Genomic DNA, 18,444 nt, shown 5'->3' on the forward strand with positions numbered 1-18,444 from the left:
GAGTGGAGGCCCACGTGTGTGTGCGTGGTGTGTTGTGGTTGCCCTGGAAACCTCCTGCAGCTACAGCTGCCTGTTAAGGGTCCTTATAATTGGGTCCTCCTTTCATATTATTCACTGTGGTTTCTCCACAACATGACCTCCAACTCTCCTCCACATCTCACCGTGCAGGTGTCAGCCTACCTGATGGGTTCAAAGCCTTTCAAACACACAGTCAGGCAGGTGTGGGTGACTGTGGCAACACTGGAGGTGAAGGACAAAGAAATCAGTGATAGTGTGTTTGAATGTTAACCTCAAAGTCAGGAAACTATGATCGCAGGATTCCTCAATCCTAAAGCATCCATGTATATGCTACACTTTTGCAACACGAGAACAAAAAAATCTGTATTTTTCTTTAACTCAGCAGTGTGTAAAATGCCCTGGTTGAAGGTAATTTCCTATAAAGAAATGATAACACTGTAGCAGCGATCATGCTGAGTGTATTTCTGCTCTCCCGTTTACACAGACTCTCCAGTCTGAGCTCCAACATGGTCACAGCTTCCTGAAATCACTGAGGGAGCGGGCGGAGCAGGCGGCGGGCTTCCTGGACGAGGCGGGAGCTGAGACTTTAGGAGGGGAGGTGGAAGCTCGTCTTGCCCAGCTGGAGGAGCTCGCAGGCGGGCTGAGGCAGGAGCACAGCTTCCTGCAGCGGGCGTTGCTGCTAGCTAAGGAGTTTCAGGACCGATACAAGGCTCAGGCACAGTGGCTGGTGGAGACCAGAGCTTTGCTCAGCTCCCCTGTGGAGCCTAAGGCTGAACTGTACCAACGGAGAGCACTGCTGGCTAAGTATAAGGTACAGCAGCAAATATGTATTTCCTCAATCAAACTGTATTTGAATGAGTCTGATATGTAAATTTGCACTTGTGGGTCCTAATCGCAGCAAGACCTTACTGAATACTAAGACCTTAATGGACCACATGAGTGTCCTTGCATGTCCCATTAACTCCAAAATTGAATATATTTTCCATAAGTGCTTACTATTTTCCAGGTTATACAATTTTCTATGCCTATGATGCTTATGGTGTGCTTGGGAAATGATTGGCAATATAGTAGAACCCATTGATAGTAAATTAGCTTAAATATGACCAAAAAACACTATAGCAATAATCTAATACAACAATAGTAACGCAACATGACATACTCACATGTATTTAGGATGGTCTCTATATTAGAGGCAGTGGTGAATGAAGAATTCATCTTCAGATCTTTTACTAAAATAAAAGTACCAATACAGCAGTGTAAAAATGCTCCATTAGAAGTAAAAGCCCTGAAAAATACTGAAGCATTTTAATATACAGGGACAGCAGATATATATATCTGAGTCAAAAGTCAAAGTCAGCTTTATTGTCATTTCTTCACATGTACTAGTCATACAAAGAATCTAAATGTTCGTTTCTAACTATCCCCAGGTATCAGAGAGATGTCTGAGTGGTCATAAAATGATTAAATTGGGGAGGAAAGAAGAAAAAAAAATATTCTGATACACAAATCTGACTTTTAAAGTTAGTTTAAAAGGAAAAATCACAATTTGATGAGCTGTAAAAAAAACTCATAGGCATCTGAAATGTGACCCTGTTAGATGTCAGAAGCCAAAAAGTTTGAAAAAACCCTGGTTTAATCTTTAACTATGTGTTGTATTATAAAAGCTTCTGTGAAATCTTCATTTTAGAAAAGTAACTAATAACTTAAACTAGAAAGTAGTGGAGTCTAGAGTAAGATATTCCCTTCTGAAATGTAGCAGAGTGGAAGTCCCTGAAAATTGTACTTCAGGAGAAGATATATTTTGTTACTTTCCACCCCAAAAGATACATGTTGTCTGTGTGTGTCCTCAGGCTCTTTTGCAGATGGTTCAGTCCCGTGATGGATCCATCAGGTCAGTGGTGGAGAAAGGAGACGCTCTGCTGTCCTCTGTCCACTACCCGTCCATCAGAGACAAAATGAACAGGATGCAGAGGGACTATACCGAACTCTGTCGCACTGCCACGGTGAGAAGCTGATGGCAATAGCTTTGATACAAATAGGAAAAATGAAATGCTCTTTCTATGTTTAAGATGAATAACAGGCCAGACTAATACCAAGGCCAGATATATGTGGCAGAAGAAGCCTCTTATTATTTTAACATGGCGAGTGTGGAGCTGTTTTTGTCCGATGACAATGTTCTGTAATATTCAACAAGTTTGCAAGACAAGTAATGTATTTTTGTAACCTACTTGAATCAGAAACACTCTGCAGATACTTCATCAGTGGACTCTTGTGATCCGTTTGCTCGTCTCACATGAAAGCATCTTTTGTCAGACAGATGTAACCCATTAAGTGCTCATCCCTACAGTGTTTCTGATTTAGTTTACGTCACAGCTGTACTGGTATTTTCCCTGAAATGTGTCCAGATCTTAAGGTGGGAGATTGGCAGTACAAATTTACCTGAATTTTGATGACTGCTCCCATTCAAACATGACCTCATGCTGGAAATGTTCCATAACATTCCGGGGATAGATTGCATGTCTGAAAGAGGCTTTAGAATTGTAATAGTTTGTTGCATTATACTGTTAGTAATCAGTATAATGTGTCACATTCTGTGAATAATGTGCTCCAGGCTCATGTGGAGAATCTGGAGGGCCAGGTGAAGGAACAGGAAGCTTACCACAACGAGCTCCAAGAAGTGGAGCGCTGGCTGCTCCAGATGTCCAGCAGGATGGTGACTCCTGATCCCACTGTGGGTGGCAGCCTGGAGGCAGCCACTCAACAGCTGTCCAGGCACAAGGTGACCAATCACATCTCTCGATTTTGTTTGCTGTTCTTTGCAAAGTTTGCAGCATATGATACAGCTCCAACAATGAGCCTTGATTAGAGAGCAAAGTGCACATCTGCACCAACTAGACATAATGGATTTGTGGAAAAGTTTTGCTGGTTAATATAGCAGTTTAATCCATAATGATGCAGTGTGACTGTCATTATCTGTGTGTGTGTGTGTGTGTGTGTGTGTGTGTGTGTGTGTGTGTGTGTGTGCACGTTTGTATTTATTGCCGGCAAAGTTTGATTTCAGTTTGTTCTTGTCTGAAAATCATTACATTTTGGATGCCTTGTATTAGAGGACATTTATTTGAATAGAATAATTATGTATTAATAAATGAATGATAATATATAGATAGAAACATTTTCTCTCAGTAAGTTCAGTTCACATCCATAGGGTAATCTTTCAAGTTCATTCATTCAGGCCTGTCTAAAACGATGACCCCTCACTGTGTGGTATCAGTCTGCTCTGACCTCTGTCATTGACGAGTGGACTGACTCACCCTGTAATTCGTCTCCACTGGAGACTCTTTCTAACATGGTCCTACATTGTCACTTTGTCCTGTACAGGCCATCATGGAGGAAATAGCGGGCTTTGAGGATCGCTTGGCAGGCCTGAAGGAGCGAGGAGACCACCTGGTACAAGGCTGCAGTGACCGCGTGCAGAGCAGGCTGAGACAGCAGGTCCAGGCTCACCAGCAAGGCACCAGAGACAGCTACTCTGCCATCTGTAGCACAGCACAGAGAGTGAGTGAGGAAGAGGAGACGGTAAAAGGGAGGGAGGGGATGCAGAGGAGGAGGGGGTGGGAGCGAGGGCTGAGATATGTTCTATATACGAGGTAGTGAAATGGTTCTCACACATTTATAATGTAAGACATCGTAGACATATTGGTGCACTGGATGCACGCAGATTTGCACATGCATGCATGGACGTGACCACACACACATGCACAGACACACGATCTACATATTAGTGCTACTAATATTCCAACAGCCTCGGCATCCACTTAATCCTAACCCAATCTGACACTTAAACCCATCTCTCAAGACAGCCCTTCACTGCCAGTGTAGAGGGCACGACCAATTAAGGCTGCCAAAGTGGAGCTCAACAGCAGCCCCGCTCAGACAGACCCCACCAGCCAAAATCACTAACTCAATCTCCCCATATTAATCTCTGCATATCCCCTGTCAACTCCACTTTTTCATGCCCGAGCCAAAAATGGTCACACACCACTATTCAGTAGATCTGGCGAGCCGTCTAATCCAGGCCCACTCTGTCATTTTGGCAACCCCTACTCTGTCATCATAGCTCACCTCCCAAGACACCACCTCCACCAGCACTCGCACATCCAATCTGGCATTGTGTGATCCAGCCACACTTTACCACTACGCTGCTGGCTTCTCTACAACTGCGCCTCCAGTGTTACGAAGGCTGCCAACTGTGTCCCAGCACAACACAGCTCTAATATCCTGCCTGCCACTTGCCACCATGCCAACCTTCTAGCCTTTGCCAAATACACTGGGCGGTTTGCCAACGCATGCCCCCCCCTTCTTTCCCTCTTTCGGGCTCTCATATTAACACTGTCAATCAGACCTCGCTGTTCACTCTCCCCTGGAGGGCATGGACGCCTCCACATTCAACACCTGTCGAATACAACACTGCTTAACTGCCTACTTGTTCAGGTTTTATCATTTAATGTGCCTTTGTGTTTGGCCATGCTACACTGCATTCAAAGCTATGCAGTCTTTACCCACAACATTAACACATTCTCCTTCACTTTATATTTGTGGTTTTGCACCTGTGTGTTTTTGTCCTCGCTTGATTTCCTGAGGGTGTTTTACTGTATGAATGTGTTTAATCCTGAAGAATAGCACTGAAATATATCCATCTGTGTCCTACAGGTGTATCAAAGTCTGGACCACGAGTTACAGAGACACGTGAGTCTCCAAGACACACTGCTGCAGTGCCGCACCTGGCTGACTTCTGTCTCAGAGGAACCAGAGCCTCCTACACATCCTCCTCTCAGCTTGGAGGAGGCGCTACAGCAGGTCAGTAAACCATTACACATTCCTTAACAAAAAGTTTGTTATTGTACATGAGATTAGTGGACATCAAAACAAAAGCTGCAATAATTATTTAGTCCACAGAAAAGTATTGGGCAATTATTGTGTTCATTTAATAATCATTTGCCGGTTTCACACTTCTTAAATGTGAAAATTTGATGGTTTTTTTTGTCATATATGATAAGAAACTGAATAGCTTGGATCTTTGGATTGTTAGTTGGATAAAACACAATTTAAAGACATCACTATGCGCTCTGGGAAATTACACGTGGCATTTTTCAGTGTTTTCTGACATTTTTATCGGCCAAACAAATAATCTGTTAATGGAGAAAATAGCAGATTAAATCGATAATGCAATTATTCTCTAGTTGCAGCCTAGTTATAACTGATGATTTGCTTTCCTTGATTATTTTTAAACATGCAGTTGCCTCCAGAAATTATGAATCACTGTATTAATAGTTTTTAAATACATGGCTGCCGTGTAGCAATCACACAGACAGTTTGCTTGATTGCATGTTTTTGGATGGGAGCCGAAATGCTGGCAAAGGACATGTAGTTTAGCAGATTTGCTAAAGGGATAATATGATCAGTCAGTGAAACCAATGGATCCTGAACAGATTTTTTTTTTTGGCAGGTGAAGCAGGAGCGGGCTCTCCAGGAACAGGCCAGCACTTACCTCCAGCTCGTGTGTTCGACATGTGACCTGTCCGAGCCGAGGGTCAGGGGGACTGCAGCAGCCATCCAGCAGGTCAAACTGCAGGTCAGTGAGCTTTAAAGGTGTAATATGTAACATTTCCGTGTTAAAACAAGAGGACTTCAATTATCCCAACCATTTCAACAATGTTCACCCTCCCCTATGACTGAATTTGTCACACAATTTTCACTACAGTAACTGTTCTGGTAGTCGACTTATCTAACGGTAAATTAGCAAGTTAACATTACTTAAGCAACATTTCTTTTTACTATTTCATTAGAAATAATTACACAATAGGCACGTATCCATTAGGGTAAATAGTGGCTGCTGGGAAAGTTTCAGGCCAAGGCCTCTTAAATGTCCACCCACTTGACATGTCTCCATTAAAAAAAAAAGGCCCCAGAGGGATTTAGGAGACTCCGGAGGTGACGTATGGTTTTTGATCCACACATAATCGCTTTGCAACAGTTTCGACCTCAACGTCAAGTACGCAACGGATTTAACACGGGAGATGTGCCAAAGGTAAACAATAAGGAAAGGGATGCCGAGATGGAAGGAGCAGATCTCTTGTTTCTTGTCGCTGTGTTCATGAACCTGGCGCAATTATTATTGTTTTGACTACTCGCTACTTTAAACTACTACTCGCAACTTTTACAAATGGCGCGTGGTGTGGCGTCGAGTACTAAGTCACGTCCTGCTTAGTGTTCTATCCAATCGACAATCAGGCTTTTTTCAGGGGAGAAAAATGGCCGGTCAAAGGGCCGCTAGGGATGGCTCACATTCAAATTTGGGTGCGTTTCTCCGAGGGAGACCCGCCCCATTCCGGTTATCGACTATAGTGGAAACGCACCCAATGTGAATAAATGCAAATCGTCCCTGAACATGATTTCTGCGTCATATTAGATACATTTTCCTCGCCAATGATGGATGTTGACTAAAGAAGACAACTACTCCCATGATCCCACTCTACTTCAAAGAGAGAGAGTCCATCTGTCATTATTGTTTTGATTCCGAGACCACTTGCAGCAAAAATTACACACTGTGCCTTTAAATTAAAAACTGAAGATGCTGTTTGAAAAAAATACTTGGCCATTAATTGATTCCACTGTGTTTTTATGTGTAGATTGAAGAGCGTATGCTGCTTTGTGAGGAGGTGGCAGACAGCTGGAGGGACATCGAGGAGCAGAAGGCAGATCTGGAGGTCCAGCTGAGAGAGACTGAGCAGCAACTTCAGAACCTCGTCAGGAGACCTGCTGAGCTGGAGCCCAAGATTGCACAGAACCAGCTGGACAAAGCACAGGTCTGTGTTGGTTTGTATGCTGATGATCAATTAAGTTTTTTTTCTACAACAACATGCTACTGCTGTAAAATGTGTACAGTATGTCATTTTCTAGGCAATAAAGTAATTAAACTCAAGTTCAGTATGGCTGAGAAAATCCATTATCTTTCCTACAGGAATTTCTTCAGCAGATTAGAGAGAGGCAGTCTGAGGTAACCCATTTAAATGAAGCCGTCGGTAGGCTGACAGATGGACAGGTCTCTCCTGCCCTGGAGGAGATAAGGAGACTGAGGAGAAGCTGGATGGACCTGGGCCAGCGGGCAGAAGAACTGGAGTCTCAGCGGGGGGAGGACATGCAGAGAAGTGTGGAGTACCAGGAGATTGTTGTTGCTGTTGAGGAACTCTTCCACCAAGTTTCCAGGGAATGGGACTACCTCGCCAGGTATCAAGCTTTTTCTGTGGAGGCTGTGATGTCTCATTTTGTGTAGAATTTTAATCTCTGTGTATCCCTTTGAAAAAGTCCCCCGATATTCTTTGGGGACAAAATATCTGTCTTCCATAACTTCCATAATAATAATAATAATAATAATATATTCCACTGCAACTGAGTTCATTTTGTCAACTAACATCAGTGCTGATCATTACTACCAAATTGTAATTGATTTCATACTTTTAACACAATAGAAAAACACAAATGACAAATAATTTTCTGTATGCGACTAGGAGGAATTTGTATTTTTATTCACACAGTTTAGGATTCGTCAATGAATAGCAACAACATTGATTTTTTTTTTTTTTAAGATTTTTTTTTTTTGGGCATTTTTTTGCTTTATTGAAAGTGATAGATTGAAAGGGGGTGATAGAGGGGAAGACATGCGGCAAAGGGAGCTCAGGCCGGATTCGAACCCGGCTCCGCCTTTTTACGCATTTTTATTTGTTGTTTATTTGTGTGTCAGATTAAAAATCTCACCTCGCTAACTTGGAAGACAAAATTGTCCCCTTTCTAAAACTGCTTAAAAAATTCTATATATTAATGTTATTTTCCACTTTCATTGAGTTTCATTTTTTTTAACCAACATCAGACTTGAATTTATTTATTTTCTGTATATAATGCCGGAGGTAAATATCATTCTTTTTAAAAAACATCAAGCCAAAAATATACCTAGTGATACACAAAGGTAAAGCATTCTGTACATCAATTTCCAAGTGGATGTATTTATTTATTGACAATGATATATATATATATATATATATATATATATATATATATATATAGTATATTGTTTTTACTATACTCATAAAATAATAATAATAATAATAATACATTCCATTTTATAGTGCTTTTCAAGACAATCAAAGATGCTTAACAGGAAATAAAACAATAAAAAAAATTAAATTCAATTAAAAAAAGAGAATAAGTCAGTGGTTGGATATACTAATATGCCTGTGTGTACCTAGGGCTGACACAGAGAGTACGAGTGAGCATCTTGAGGCTCTGAGGAAACTCTCCAGTGACCTCGAGGAGCAGAGAGCAACTCTGGAAGACCTGAGAGAGCAGAGACAAGCCATCCTGCCTCGACTCAGCCTGCTAGACAAGGAGCTGGTCAAGCAACAGGTGGAGCTCCTTTCTCTGTGTTCTTCAGCTGCTTCTTATGCTGGGAAATGATAATATAGAATGAAAGTATTGGGTCCAGTTTTATTCAGTGCTCTGTCTTTCATTAGGTGGGTCATCTGGAGCAGCGTTGGGCTCAGCTTGAAACCCTGATTCAACAGAAGATCCAGGACTCCGCACAGACACTAGAGGATCTAGCCCGGGTTGAAACTCAGCTGAGAGATGCCCGAGAGTGGGTGGAGGAGCAGCGACCTGCTTTTACCTCTGCACTGAAAACCAGCCCACCTCCCGATCTGGCCCAGAGTTTCCTGTTTGACCACCTGAGTGTGTGCGTGGAACTGGAGGCCCGTCAGCAGCTACTGGGTCAGGCAGTGAGCGAGGCCCAGGCTGTGGCTTCCAGGCTGGGGCTGAGCGAGAAGAGATTCCTGCAGGAGCTCGTTGAACAAGCCCAGACTGAGGTGGAGGCTCTGGGGGCTCGGGTGGCCCAAAGGAGGAAGTACCTCAGTAAGGTAAGCAGCTGGATATTTGAATTGGATGCAAGTGGAATTTTAGTTATCACCTTAAGGACCTTACTCTCTTCTGATCTGTTGGTCAGGTGAAAACAAGAAACCAGGTGCTCCAAGAAACAATCTGTAAAATACTTAGTGCTGTACATGAATATTTGGCTATTCATTAAATTAATTGAATTTGTTAATTGGATAGATATTACATTTTAATTATGGAGTATTCCTTTTGTTATTCAGAGCAAAAGCATATGCGGTAGTGACATAAAAGGCTGGTCGATATGGACCAAAACTCATATCCCGATATATTTAGGCTGAATATCAATATATGATATATATCCCGATATTTTTATTGCAAAGTGAGAGCCGAATAATGACATGTCACAAGTAGTTTTATTGAAACTGTTTATTTAAGTGAACATCAATACTGTATACAACAGCAGTACCTTTTTAAAAAAAATCAAAGCTCCATAAAGTGCACATTTAAAAAAAAAATCTTAAATAAAAATAGCCTATGAAATAAAATAATCTTTTTCGGAAATAAATATATTTATATGAGAAGGTGGTCTATGGTCTAATTCCATATCACATTTAAAAATATAGCTCTATATTTTTTATATTGATATATCGCCCAGCCGTAGTGACAAATAATCACCTGCCCAGTGAAAAACTTACATCCCATTTTATAGAATCAAACTTATCAGAAAATAAAAAATAAATTAGCCTGAGAAGAACTACATAGAATGACAGAAACCATCTTTTTTTGGGAAAAAATATTTGACGTGTACTTTTGAGTTTTAAATGTCCTCATGTCCCATCCATTAACCTGGATGGGGCGGGGTTTAAAATATATACTGTAGCCAGCCACCAGGGGGCAATCAAGATGTTTTGGCTTCACTTTTAGGGAGCTGTCAGGCCCTCCATCTTTATATAAAGTCTATGGTTGTTACAGATTAGATTTCTTGTTGCCAGAAAAATATTCTACAATCTTTTTTCAAGCTGTTAAAACTCTATAAATAATTAAATGCTTCACTCTTCCCCTCTAGGCCTTCACAGAGAGAACCCAGTTCCTTCAAGGCCTCGGGAGAGCCCTGTCCTGGGTGCAGCAACAGGAGAGGAGGGCTTTGATAGATGACCACATAGCTCTGCTGCCTGAGGATCTATCCAAACAGGTCGCAGCTTGCCGGGGAGTCCAGAGTGGTTTACGAGCATACCAGAGAGAGCTGGCATCTCTCTGGGTACAAGGGCGGGAGTTGGAAAGAGATGCCACTGACAAAGAGAGAGCAGAAACCCTGGCAAGACTTGAGAAGCTGCAGGCCGTGTTTGAAACAGCCCTGCAGAGGACAACCCAGCGTCTCACAGACTTGGAGAAAGCTTTGACCTCCAGGAAGTACTTCCAGGTCGACCTGGATAAGACTTGCCACTGGTTGAGACGAGCAGATGCCATCACCTTCCCTGAAATCAATTTAAGCAACGTTGACGATAGCTCGGAGTTGCAAACACAACTGTCTAACTTTCAGAATGTCCTAGAACAAGCTTCAGAGTACGAGAACCTTCTTCTTATCGTCCAAAGAATAGGCCAGGAGATCCTTCCCACTCTGAACGAGATTGATCATTGCTACCTAGACGAGAGGCTCAATGCGCTGCCTCAGCAGTACAACGCCATCCTGGCTCTAGCCAAAGAGAAAAAAGACAGAGTCCAACAAATAATCTTAGAGCAAAAAGAGTTCAGCACTTTCTTTGATATCACTCGAAATGCACTGGAGGAGCTTCAGGAGCAGTTTGACAATCTGGAGAAGCAGACTATCAGTATTAAAGAGGAGGAAATTGTTTGTCTAATTAATAAATACAAAAATATTAATGAAAGTTTATTCCATATTAGCCCCGCTGTGAGAGAACTTCATGGCAAATATGAGGGGTTTCTCAGTAGGGGACAGCAGTACAGAGCTGAAGAGACACTGCAGCTGGTCTGTCTCCACAACACGCTGAAGAAGATGAATGATCGGAAAATGAAACACTTGAATGATTGCTTGAAAACACTTGTTGAACACAACAGAGTGTCCACCAAGTTGGACTCAGAGTTTAAGTGTGTGAAAGAGAAGCTGGTCAGACTTAAGTCAGACACAGAACTCAGTGCGATGGATAGAATCACAAGTCTTTATTCGCTGCTTGAAAGTCTGGACTGTGTGAGCACTCAGGCTGAAGAATGTAACCAACAAACTAAAGGCCTCTGCCTGAAGTTTGACCCCGCTGCCTTTCAGGAAACCACACTGCAGCTTGAATCATTGCAGTCCTTACGGTGTGAAGTGAAAGCCTTTGTAGATGAAAGTGAAGCGAAGGTCACAAAGAATGAAGATTTCTCAAAAGAGACCAAGAAAATGTTGGAATGGCTGAAGACTATCAAGGACAAAGTGGAAGAGCCATTGACTCTTTCAGGAGTCAGAGTTGAGCGGGTGGATGAGGAAGTGCGTAAACTGAGGATCATAGAAGAGGAAGTGAAAAGTAGATTTAGGATAGGAGATGCTTTAGGTAGCAGAGAAAAGCAAAGATATTTAAATAGGAAAAAAACGGTCCCTGTCCACATAGAAGAGAAACTACAGGAGCTGGGGAAGCTTGGAGCTGAAATTCAACAAGGAATTAGCAAAAAACAGGTATGTGTATATATTATTCAGTGTATATTAGGGATGGGAATAATTAATCCATGATTGATTAATGGTTGTTGACAATTTAGTCGATCACTTGGAATTTTTAATCGATCTGTGTATTTCTTAGTTTTAATTTCATCTATGACTGCGTATCAGTATCACTGAACTGAAACACGGCCGATCGTTCAGTTCTGCTGCCATACGTCAATAATCCAGTGAGCTGAGAATTAAGTTGGATAAAGCTACAGTTTGCAAACTGAAAGTTGCAATAAAAGTGATCAAACACACAAGAGTATTCATTTGAGCAAAACTAGCTTACTGTATCAAACCTTGCTAGTGTGAATTACTAGGTTTCATTTTATACAAAAATTATTTAAACACAAAACATACTTAAATATGCAAGATTACTGTGAAAAATAACGTCATACCTCTTCACATAAAAAATTGAACTCCTTAACGTTATCTTTACAGTATCACCCTAGTTGAGTTAGTTTTATGATTGACAGGATATCTCTTTTCGCCCTTTCAAAACAGTCTTTTGCATAGTTCTATATCTATATTTTTATTTTGCCCATGTATGCATGTTTCTATACATACTGGAGTATGTGTAAAAACATAGCGATTAATCGATTTTGATCATTAAAGTTATAGATAATCGAGTTGGCAGGTTCCTTCCAAATGCCCATCCCTAGTGTATATATCCCTTTATTTCCCTAATTGATACAAATCTGATCAATAACCAGCTCAGCCAAGTTCATATCCTAAACTCATTGAGACTCCAATCCATCATTCATGGCTACTGAATATTATATCCATTTCCTGTCCGCCCATAATATTATATATCAATATTAATAGGCCGAGGGAAGCTGAAATATTTAAAAGACAGTTCAAGAGATTTCATGAAGTTTGAATAAGTAGTTAAGTTATTATTAATGTATAACTGTTGTGGGGATTTACTGTGTTTAAACATGAGATCCCAAAGATACCATGATGTTAAATATTAAAAAAGTTGGAATGACAATGCAGAGCCTTTTTCAAATCAGGTTTGCAGAGTGAAAGTGTAAATAACACTCACTTCATTCCCCACTGAAGACAATCCCTTTATTGTATATTAATACAGTCAAAACTAATTGTTGAAGCTTTGGGATTTTTACACATTTGCAAACACAGGTACAAACATTATACTCTTCAGTGTGCCAGAATAAGGTTAATCATGTCCCAATAAATGCCAGAATGTCTGACTGCTTCTGGTTGCATTTTGCAGCACACAAGCCAGCATGTTTTTCTGGCTAAGTTGACCCATATTTCTGAGCAATAGGGTCAAAGTTCAAGGCATAGTGTTATGATGAGGTAATTGTATGCATTCTGCATGCAACAGTATGATCTTTGCAGGTGCAAACAGTAAAAGTAAAAACCAAAAAGTAAAATAAAGAAACAAGAAGAGGTTAATGAAATCACCTTTTGCATATTCTAGCTGGCTGTGGATCAAGCTCGACCCCTGGTCCAGAGGCACCACTTATCTCTGCAGTCCATGCAGAAATGTCTGGACTCTGCTGCAGCTGTGCTCCAGAGGGCCAGCTCGGGGGTGGATCTCGAGAACCAGACAGACTGTGTGCGGGACCTGGAAGACATCTCAGCCCAGGAAAATAACTTCACAGCTGGTTTAGAGGAGCTGAGGAGTTTGGATCCTTTGCTGGAGGGTTTTACGGAAGCAGGAGCAATGGGTGAAGTTAGAGAAAAAGTAGCGGCAATGCAGCTGAGCAACACAGAAGGCAAACAGCAACTGGATGCTTACAGAGAGGTCCTTCAGAGGTGTGTATGAGTGTTGACGTGGAGCCGAATAATATATGCATACACATCTGGCATTTGCACTCCATATGATGCATACTCTGATCATAAATCTCCTTTAACAGTAGTCTGTAATTTGTATAAATTTCTCAGTTGTGCAGCTCTTTGGACATCCTTCCAACATGAGAAAGAGACACTAATTGAACAGATGAATAACGCAGAGGGCAAGGTGGCCATGTTCACTACAGCTAAAGCCGTCAGTATCCAGCAGGCAGAGGAAAAGTGTCAGAGATACAAGGTGGGACTTTCTGACAATAAATCAATAAATAATCTGATATTTATAATTTTAAAAAAAAAGAAATCGTCTATCATGTGCTGTGTCCCATGTGGCCGTTCTGTTAAATTCCAACATTTGTTCTTATCATGGCAGCAGATGCACATTAATATTTAAACAGTGAAGTGTTTGCACCGTTTTTCCTTGTTCACTTGTGCATCTGCAGGGTTGGGGTTTTTTTTAGGGGAGAATTTTATTTTCCTGTAGCATAAATGTTTCACAAGACTCCTGTTATGAAATAACTTGTGGGTATCTGTTGTCTATCTGTAGTCTCTGGTGGCTCACATCGATCTGCTGGAGCTGCCTTTAAATTCCTTGAAAGAGAATGCAGCAGAGCTGGAGCAGATCATCTCGGAGTCCAGCAAAGCCGTCACCAGCCACTCTGTGTCGTCGCTGTGGCAAAGGTGGACCAGACTGCGTAGCGTGGCCCGAGCCCAGGAGAGGGCACTGGAGGACACTGCGAGGGAGTGGAGGAGCTTCACTGACAAAGTAAGAGAAGAAGCTTCACTCCATGTGTGAGTCCATACTGTATGTGTGGTGTGTGTGCTTCAATCATGCACATGTACCGTGTAAATCAGCGTGCCCACACTCACAGGAGCTATTTATATGCTCACATTACAGTCGGCAAACGCACAAGTCTTCTAGAAAATGTTCTTGCTTCAGCAGATTTAGGTCAAACGCAGCAACAACTGAACACCAGTTGGTGTGCCATGATGTAACTCCAGGCTTCAGGCCAGTTGTTTCTTCCTGCCAAAAACACTATGTCATGAAGCGTTTTCCCGCCTTTCGACCTGTTTCAAGTGCGAACCCTGTCAGCTTCCAAGAATTCCCACAAGGCACTGCTCCTAAAAGGGAAATTAGGTCAAACTGTAAGGAACAGTGGTCGCTTCCTTATACAGTATGAGGCACATTTCCTGTTGTCCACTGACTTTCTATGGCCCCTTTGTTCAACTGGACATGATGTCATTCTCTGGACTTGAATCACTCCCTTGACTCCTGTTTCTGCTCTTGACCAACAAAGGGAACACTGTATACCAGGCCTATTCAATTGGTGATCATTTATATTATAATAATTGATATTAGCCCCCATATTATATGTTATGTCAGCTATAATTTATATTACTTATAATAGATTTTATGTCTTTTATCTTGCAAGATTCACTCACTGAGTAAATAGACCAGACACAGAAATATTGTCTGCCTATCAACTATATTTATTAGAAATACACTGCTGTTTAACTGTGTTTTTTATTCCACATATTTGTCATTTGTGTCTAAATACAGAGAGAAGAGCAGAAACATACACAAGCAGACGGCTTTTAAATAGGCTTCTGAAAATATCTTGCCTATCTACACTTTGTGGTCTTAAAATCTGGCTTTATTGAATTTGTAATTTAAAAGCCTTACTGTATACTTTGGGTAAAACTGTGATTATTCAAATGGAGAGGCTGTAGTCAGACTTAAAGATGCCCTTTGGAGTTTTCTTGTAAACATACAAAAGTTGTGTTTTTATATCCTCGAGTTCTAAGTTACATCTTCAATGTGCCTTCGTCTTCATAAAGCAATTGCAAAGTGGATCTTTTATCTTCCTTGCTTGTAAAAATAGCTAACATTAAATGATTAACCCCTAAATCTCCTGCATCAACTGAACTTTTCCTCCCTCAGATGGAGAAGGTACGCTCAGTGTCCCAAGACCTCCACAGCCGCGTCCCAGACAGCACAGTTGAGAAGGCTGCCACCAGGGCGGCGCTCCAGAGCCTCCTGGAGTACCATGACTCCTTCAGCCTGGAGGTGGAGAGGGAGCAGTCCATCCTGGCTCTGCTGGGGCAACACACTCGCAGCCTCAGAGGAGAGGAGGAGGACGAGGCGATGGAGAAAAAGACGGAGAATGGGCACGAGGAGACTCCTTGTCTGCAGGAGATCAGAAGCATGCAGGAGCAATACGAGAGGTGGGTGACCCAGGGCCGACACACACCTGCATTTAGCAGGAGCAGGGACCAAAAAATAAAATGAATATCCTATTTAGATTTAAACATTTTTGTAAATGTCTTTCTGTCTAGCCTCGTGTTGCGGGTACGATCCAGCAGAGCTCAGGTACACCAGGAGTTGAGGGAGAGAGAGGAGGTTGAGAAGGAGCTGGGCTTGGTCAAAGGCTGGATCCAAGATACTCGTGGCCTGCTGCTGAGTCCCACTGCAGACCTTGATTCACTGCTACAAGAGCTAGAGGTAGGCCACCACACTGTTTATACTGTATACACACACATTTTACACACGAGGACAAACCAACATATCCACAAAGTACATAAAAGAACTCCTCTGGCATGTATTGGACATAAATATAGTTTCATGCCGTAACAGAAAAGACTTTGATTTGCAGTCTGTCATGTGATGTTGTTTGTGTTGTAGACTGCACATGGGGAAGTCATCAGCCGGCGTCAGAGTGTGGAGCGCATGACAGAGCTGCAGCAGTCCAAGTACCAGGACCTCCAGGCTGGACTGCCCTCTGAGCTCAGCATGCAGCTGGCTGAGGTGACTCTGGCTCTGGGCTCCGCTGAAGACCAGGTGACATCTCTTGGCTAAAATTTAACATTTTATTAAATGTTGTAGTTTCATTAACTAATTAGGGCTGTCAATTGGGTCTTTAATAGGGCTGTCCCAAACATAATTTTTATTTTATGTTCAAAGCTTCTATTATGAGGTTAAATTAGTTATCCGTTTTTTATTAAATGTTGTGATATAAATGTTATTTATGGTGCTGTTAGATTGCTGCTAGACTGTCCAGTTAAAACATGTGCATGCCTCTTTTTATGGGCAGCAAGCAGGAGAGCAAACTGTTTTGACCGCATGGTGCTTGCATGGACTTAAGTTATTGAAAATGTTTGGATCACACAAGTTGGAAACAACTCCTTGGTGCCACCAATATTATCAAATTCTAACAGTATAATCCTAATAGTATTAGTGAGCCTAAGCTTCATTTGCAATTGTGCACAAATACTGTCTTTAAACAGGATAAATGCATGCAAAAGAAAAAAGCTGCAGAGCATTTAAATGTTGATTTAGAATTCAAATGTCACCTGTGCTGTGCTGTATGACTGTACTTCTCTGCTGCAGGGCTCTTAGTGTGAGTGTGTGCTTAAATAACCACATTTAGAATTGTTAAAAGGCTTATGTCAGTTTTGGAAAACACAGTGGAAACGTGTGTATTTCTGCCAACCGCTTCAGGTCCAGGCGAGAGAACGGGAGGTGCAGCAGACCAGAGATGTGAAAGAAGACTTCAGCTTCAGACTCCAGGACATCGAGGCGAAGCTGAAGACCATTGCGCTGAAATTGGAAGACAAGGGTGCCGACCTGGAGGAGGCCAAAGAAGAGACCAAAGTAATCAACCAGACAGATTGACTAATTAACAAGCAATTAACCCTGTTAAATTGGCTATTCATTTTGCAGATGTTGAGGTTAATGAGTGTGTGAGAGTTGGAATGGCATGAACCGAATTCTGCCTTCAACAGTGACCCACTTCTGAGAGGAGTATCCAGATGGGAGTCTAAGCCCCTTCCCTCCTGTTCTCCTTCTTGTCGCCCCAACTTTTTTTCTTCCCTCACTCCTCTGCCCATCTGTAGACCCACAAGGCCTGGAGTGTGTGTCGTTAAATAGTTTGCCTTTTTTGTCACTATTCCATGTAGCAGCTCCTCTGAAAGTCACTAATTAATGACTGCTCCCTTTTTTAGCCACAATTTGTCGTCTTTACATTTGTACAAATTAAATAAACAAGATGTAATGTGTTAAATAAGGAAGCTTTGTAGGCGCTGGTTGGCAGATTTTATTACCTTCTGAGCCAGCCAACTGTTTCCCTCTATTTCCAGTCATTATGCTAAGCTAATCTGCTGCTAATAGACAGTAGATTCATATTTATCGTACTAACTTGAGAGTGGTGTCCATCTTCCTGTCTACCAAGATTAGAAGTTTCTCTGATGTTAGCATGTAGCTACATGTAGCAGGGTTTGTAATGTAAACACTGGAGCAGATAACCATGTATTCAAAAAGATATTCAAAGCCTTCAAAACTGTCTACTTTTACAAACTTTTACCGCATTATTTAAAACTTTGGACATGTTTAAAATTAATATCCAACATTGTAACATTGTTTACATGACAGAAAATAAGGGAAAGCATAACCGGTCCCCCTTTATCAATAAGGTATTTCTGACTGATTCTGATTCTGACAGATAGCCATTCGGGATGTACAGTTTACTGATTTTCACATTTGAGTTTCATTACACGCCTACCCCTTAGTGTTCCTGCATATTAATCTTAAAATGCAACTTAAAATTGACTAGTCGATTGGATCAACTGGACCTCTGCCAATGCAAAGTGATGGTTTTTGATGGAATATTATTGATTACTGGATTATTATGAGGCTCCAAAGGTATGTTGCATCATTTCTGTATTTGTAATTGGTCTGCCAGAGGTGTCGATAAATTTGCCTGTTGTGGTTGTATCTTAAAATGTTAAAATGTGGTTTTAATCAGTCGAATCATAAGAATCTTTTGTTTTTCAATGATATATAGCATGAGTATCAACTCAAACACAGTGGTTTTGTATGTAAGTGAAACAGTGTAATAATGGTGTAAAACACCCCTTAGCGTTCTGACATAGGAACGCTAACAGGTTAAACTCCCCTGTACTTTGTTGATATTTCCTAA

At 41.5% G+C, this 18,444-nt stretch overlaps 1 protein-coding gene across 1 annotated transcript in view; it reads left to right on the plus strand.

Moving 5' to 3' along the window:
* Window positions 1-18,444, plus strand: part of syne1a (spectrin repeat containing, nuclear envelope 1a) — a 169,426-nt gene that overhangs the window by 88,832 nt on the left and 62,150 nt on the right. The window contains exons 68-85 of the mRNA XM_059356191.1: window positions 503-829; window positions 1,869-2,021; window positions 2,630-2,797; window positions 3,397-3,573; window positions 4,729-4,875; window positions 5,525-5,650; window positions 6,708-6,884; window positions 7,040-7,305; window positions 8,322-8,478; window positions 8,586-8,984; window positions 10,025-11,629; window positions 13,098-13,435; window positions 13,565-13,709; window positions 14,016-14,234; window positions 15,411-15,694; window positions 15,806-15,971; window positions 16,152-16,307; window positions 16,968-17,120. Coding sequence (XP_059212174.1) covers window positions 503-829; window positions 1,869-2,021; window positions 2,630-2,797; window positions 3,397-3,573; window positions 4,729-4,875; window positions 5,525-5,650; window positions 6,708-6,884; window positions 7,040-7,305; window positions 8,322-8,478; window positions 8,586-8,984; window positions 10,025-11,629; window positions 13,098-13,435; window positions 13,565-13,709; window positions 14,016-14,234; window positions 15,411-15,694; window positions 15,806-15,971; window positions 16,152-16,307; window positions 16,968-17,120 — 5,163 coding nt within the window. The remainder of the gene's footprint in view (window positions 1-502; window positions 830-1,868; window positions 2,022-2,629; window positions 2,798-3,396; window positions 3,574-4,728; window positions 4,876-5,524; window positions 5,651-6,707; window positions 6,885-7,039; window positions 7,306-8,321; window positions 8,479-8,585; window positions 8,985-10,024; window positions 11,630-13,097; window positions 13,436-13,564; window positions 13,710-14,015; window positions 14,235-15,410; window positions 15,695-15,805; window positions 15,972-16,151; window positions 16,308-16,967; window positions 17,121-18,444) is intronic.

Source organism: Centropristis striata, chromosome 18 (genome assembly GCF_030273125.1).
Source record: "Centropristis striata isolate RG_2023a ecotype Rhode Island chromosome 18, C.striata_1.0, whole genome shotgun sequence".
Lineage (NCBI taxonomy): Eukaryota > Metazoa > Chordata > Actinopteri > Perciformes > Serranidae > Centropristis > Centropristis striata.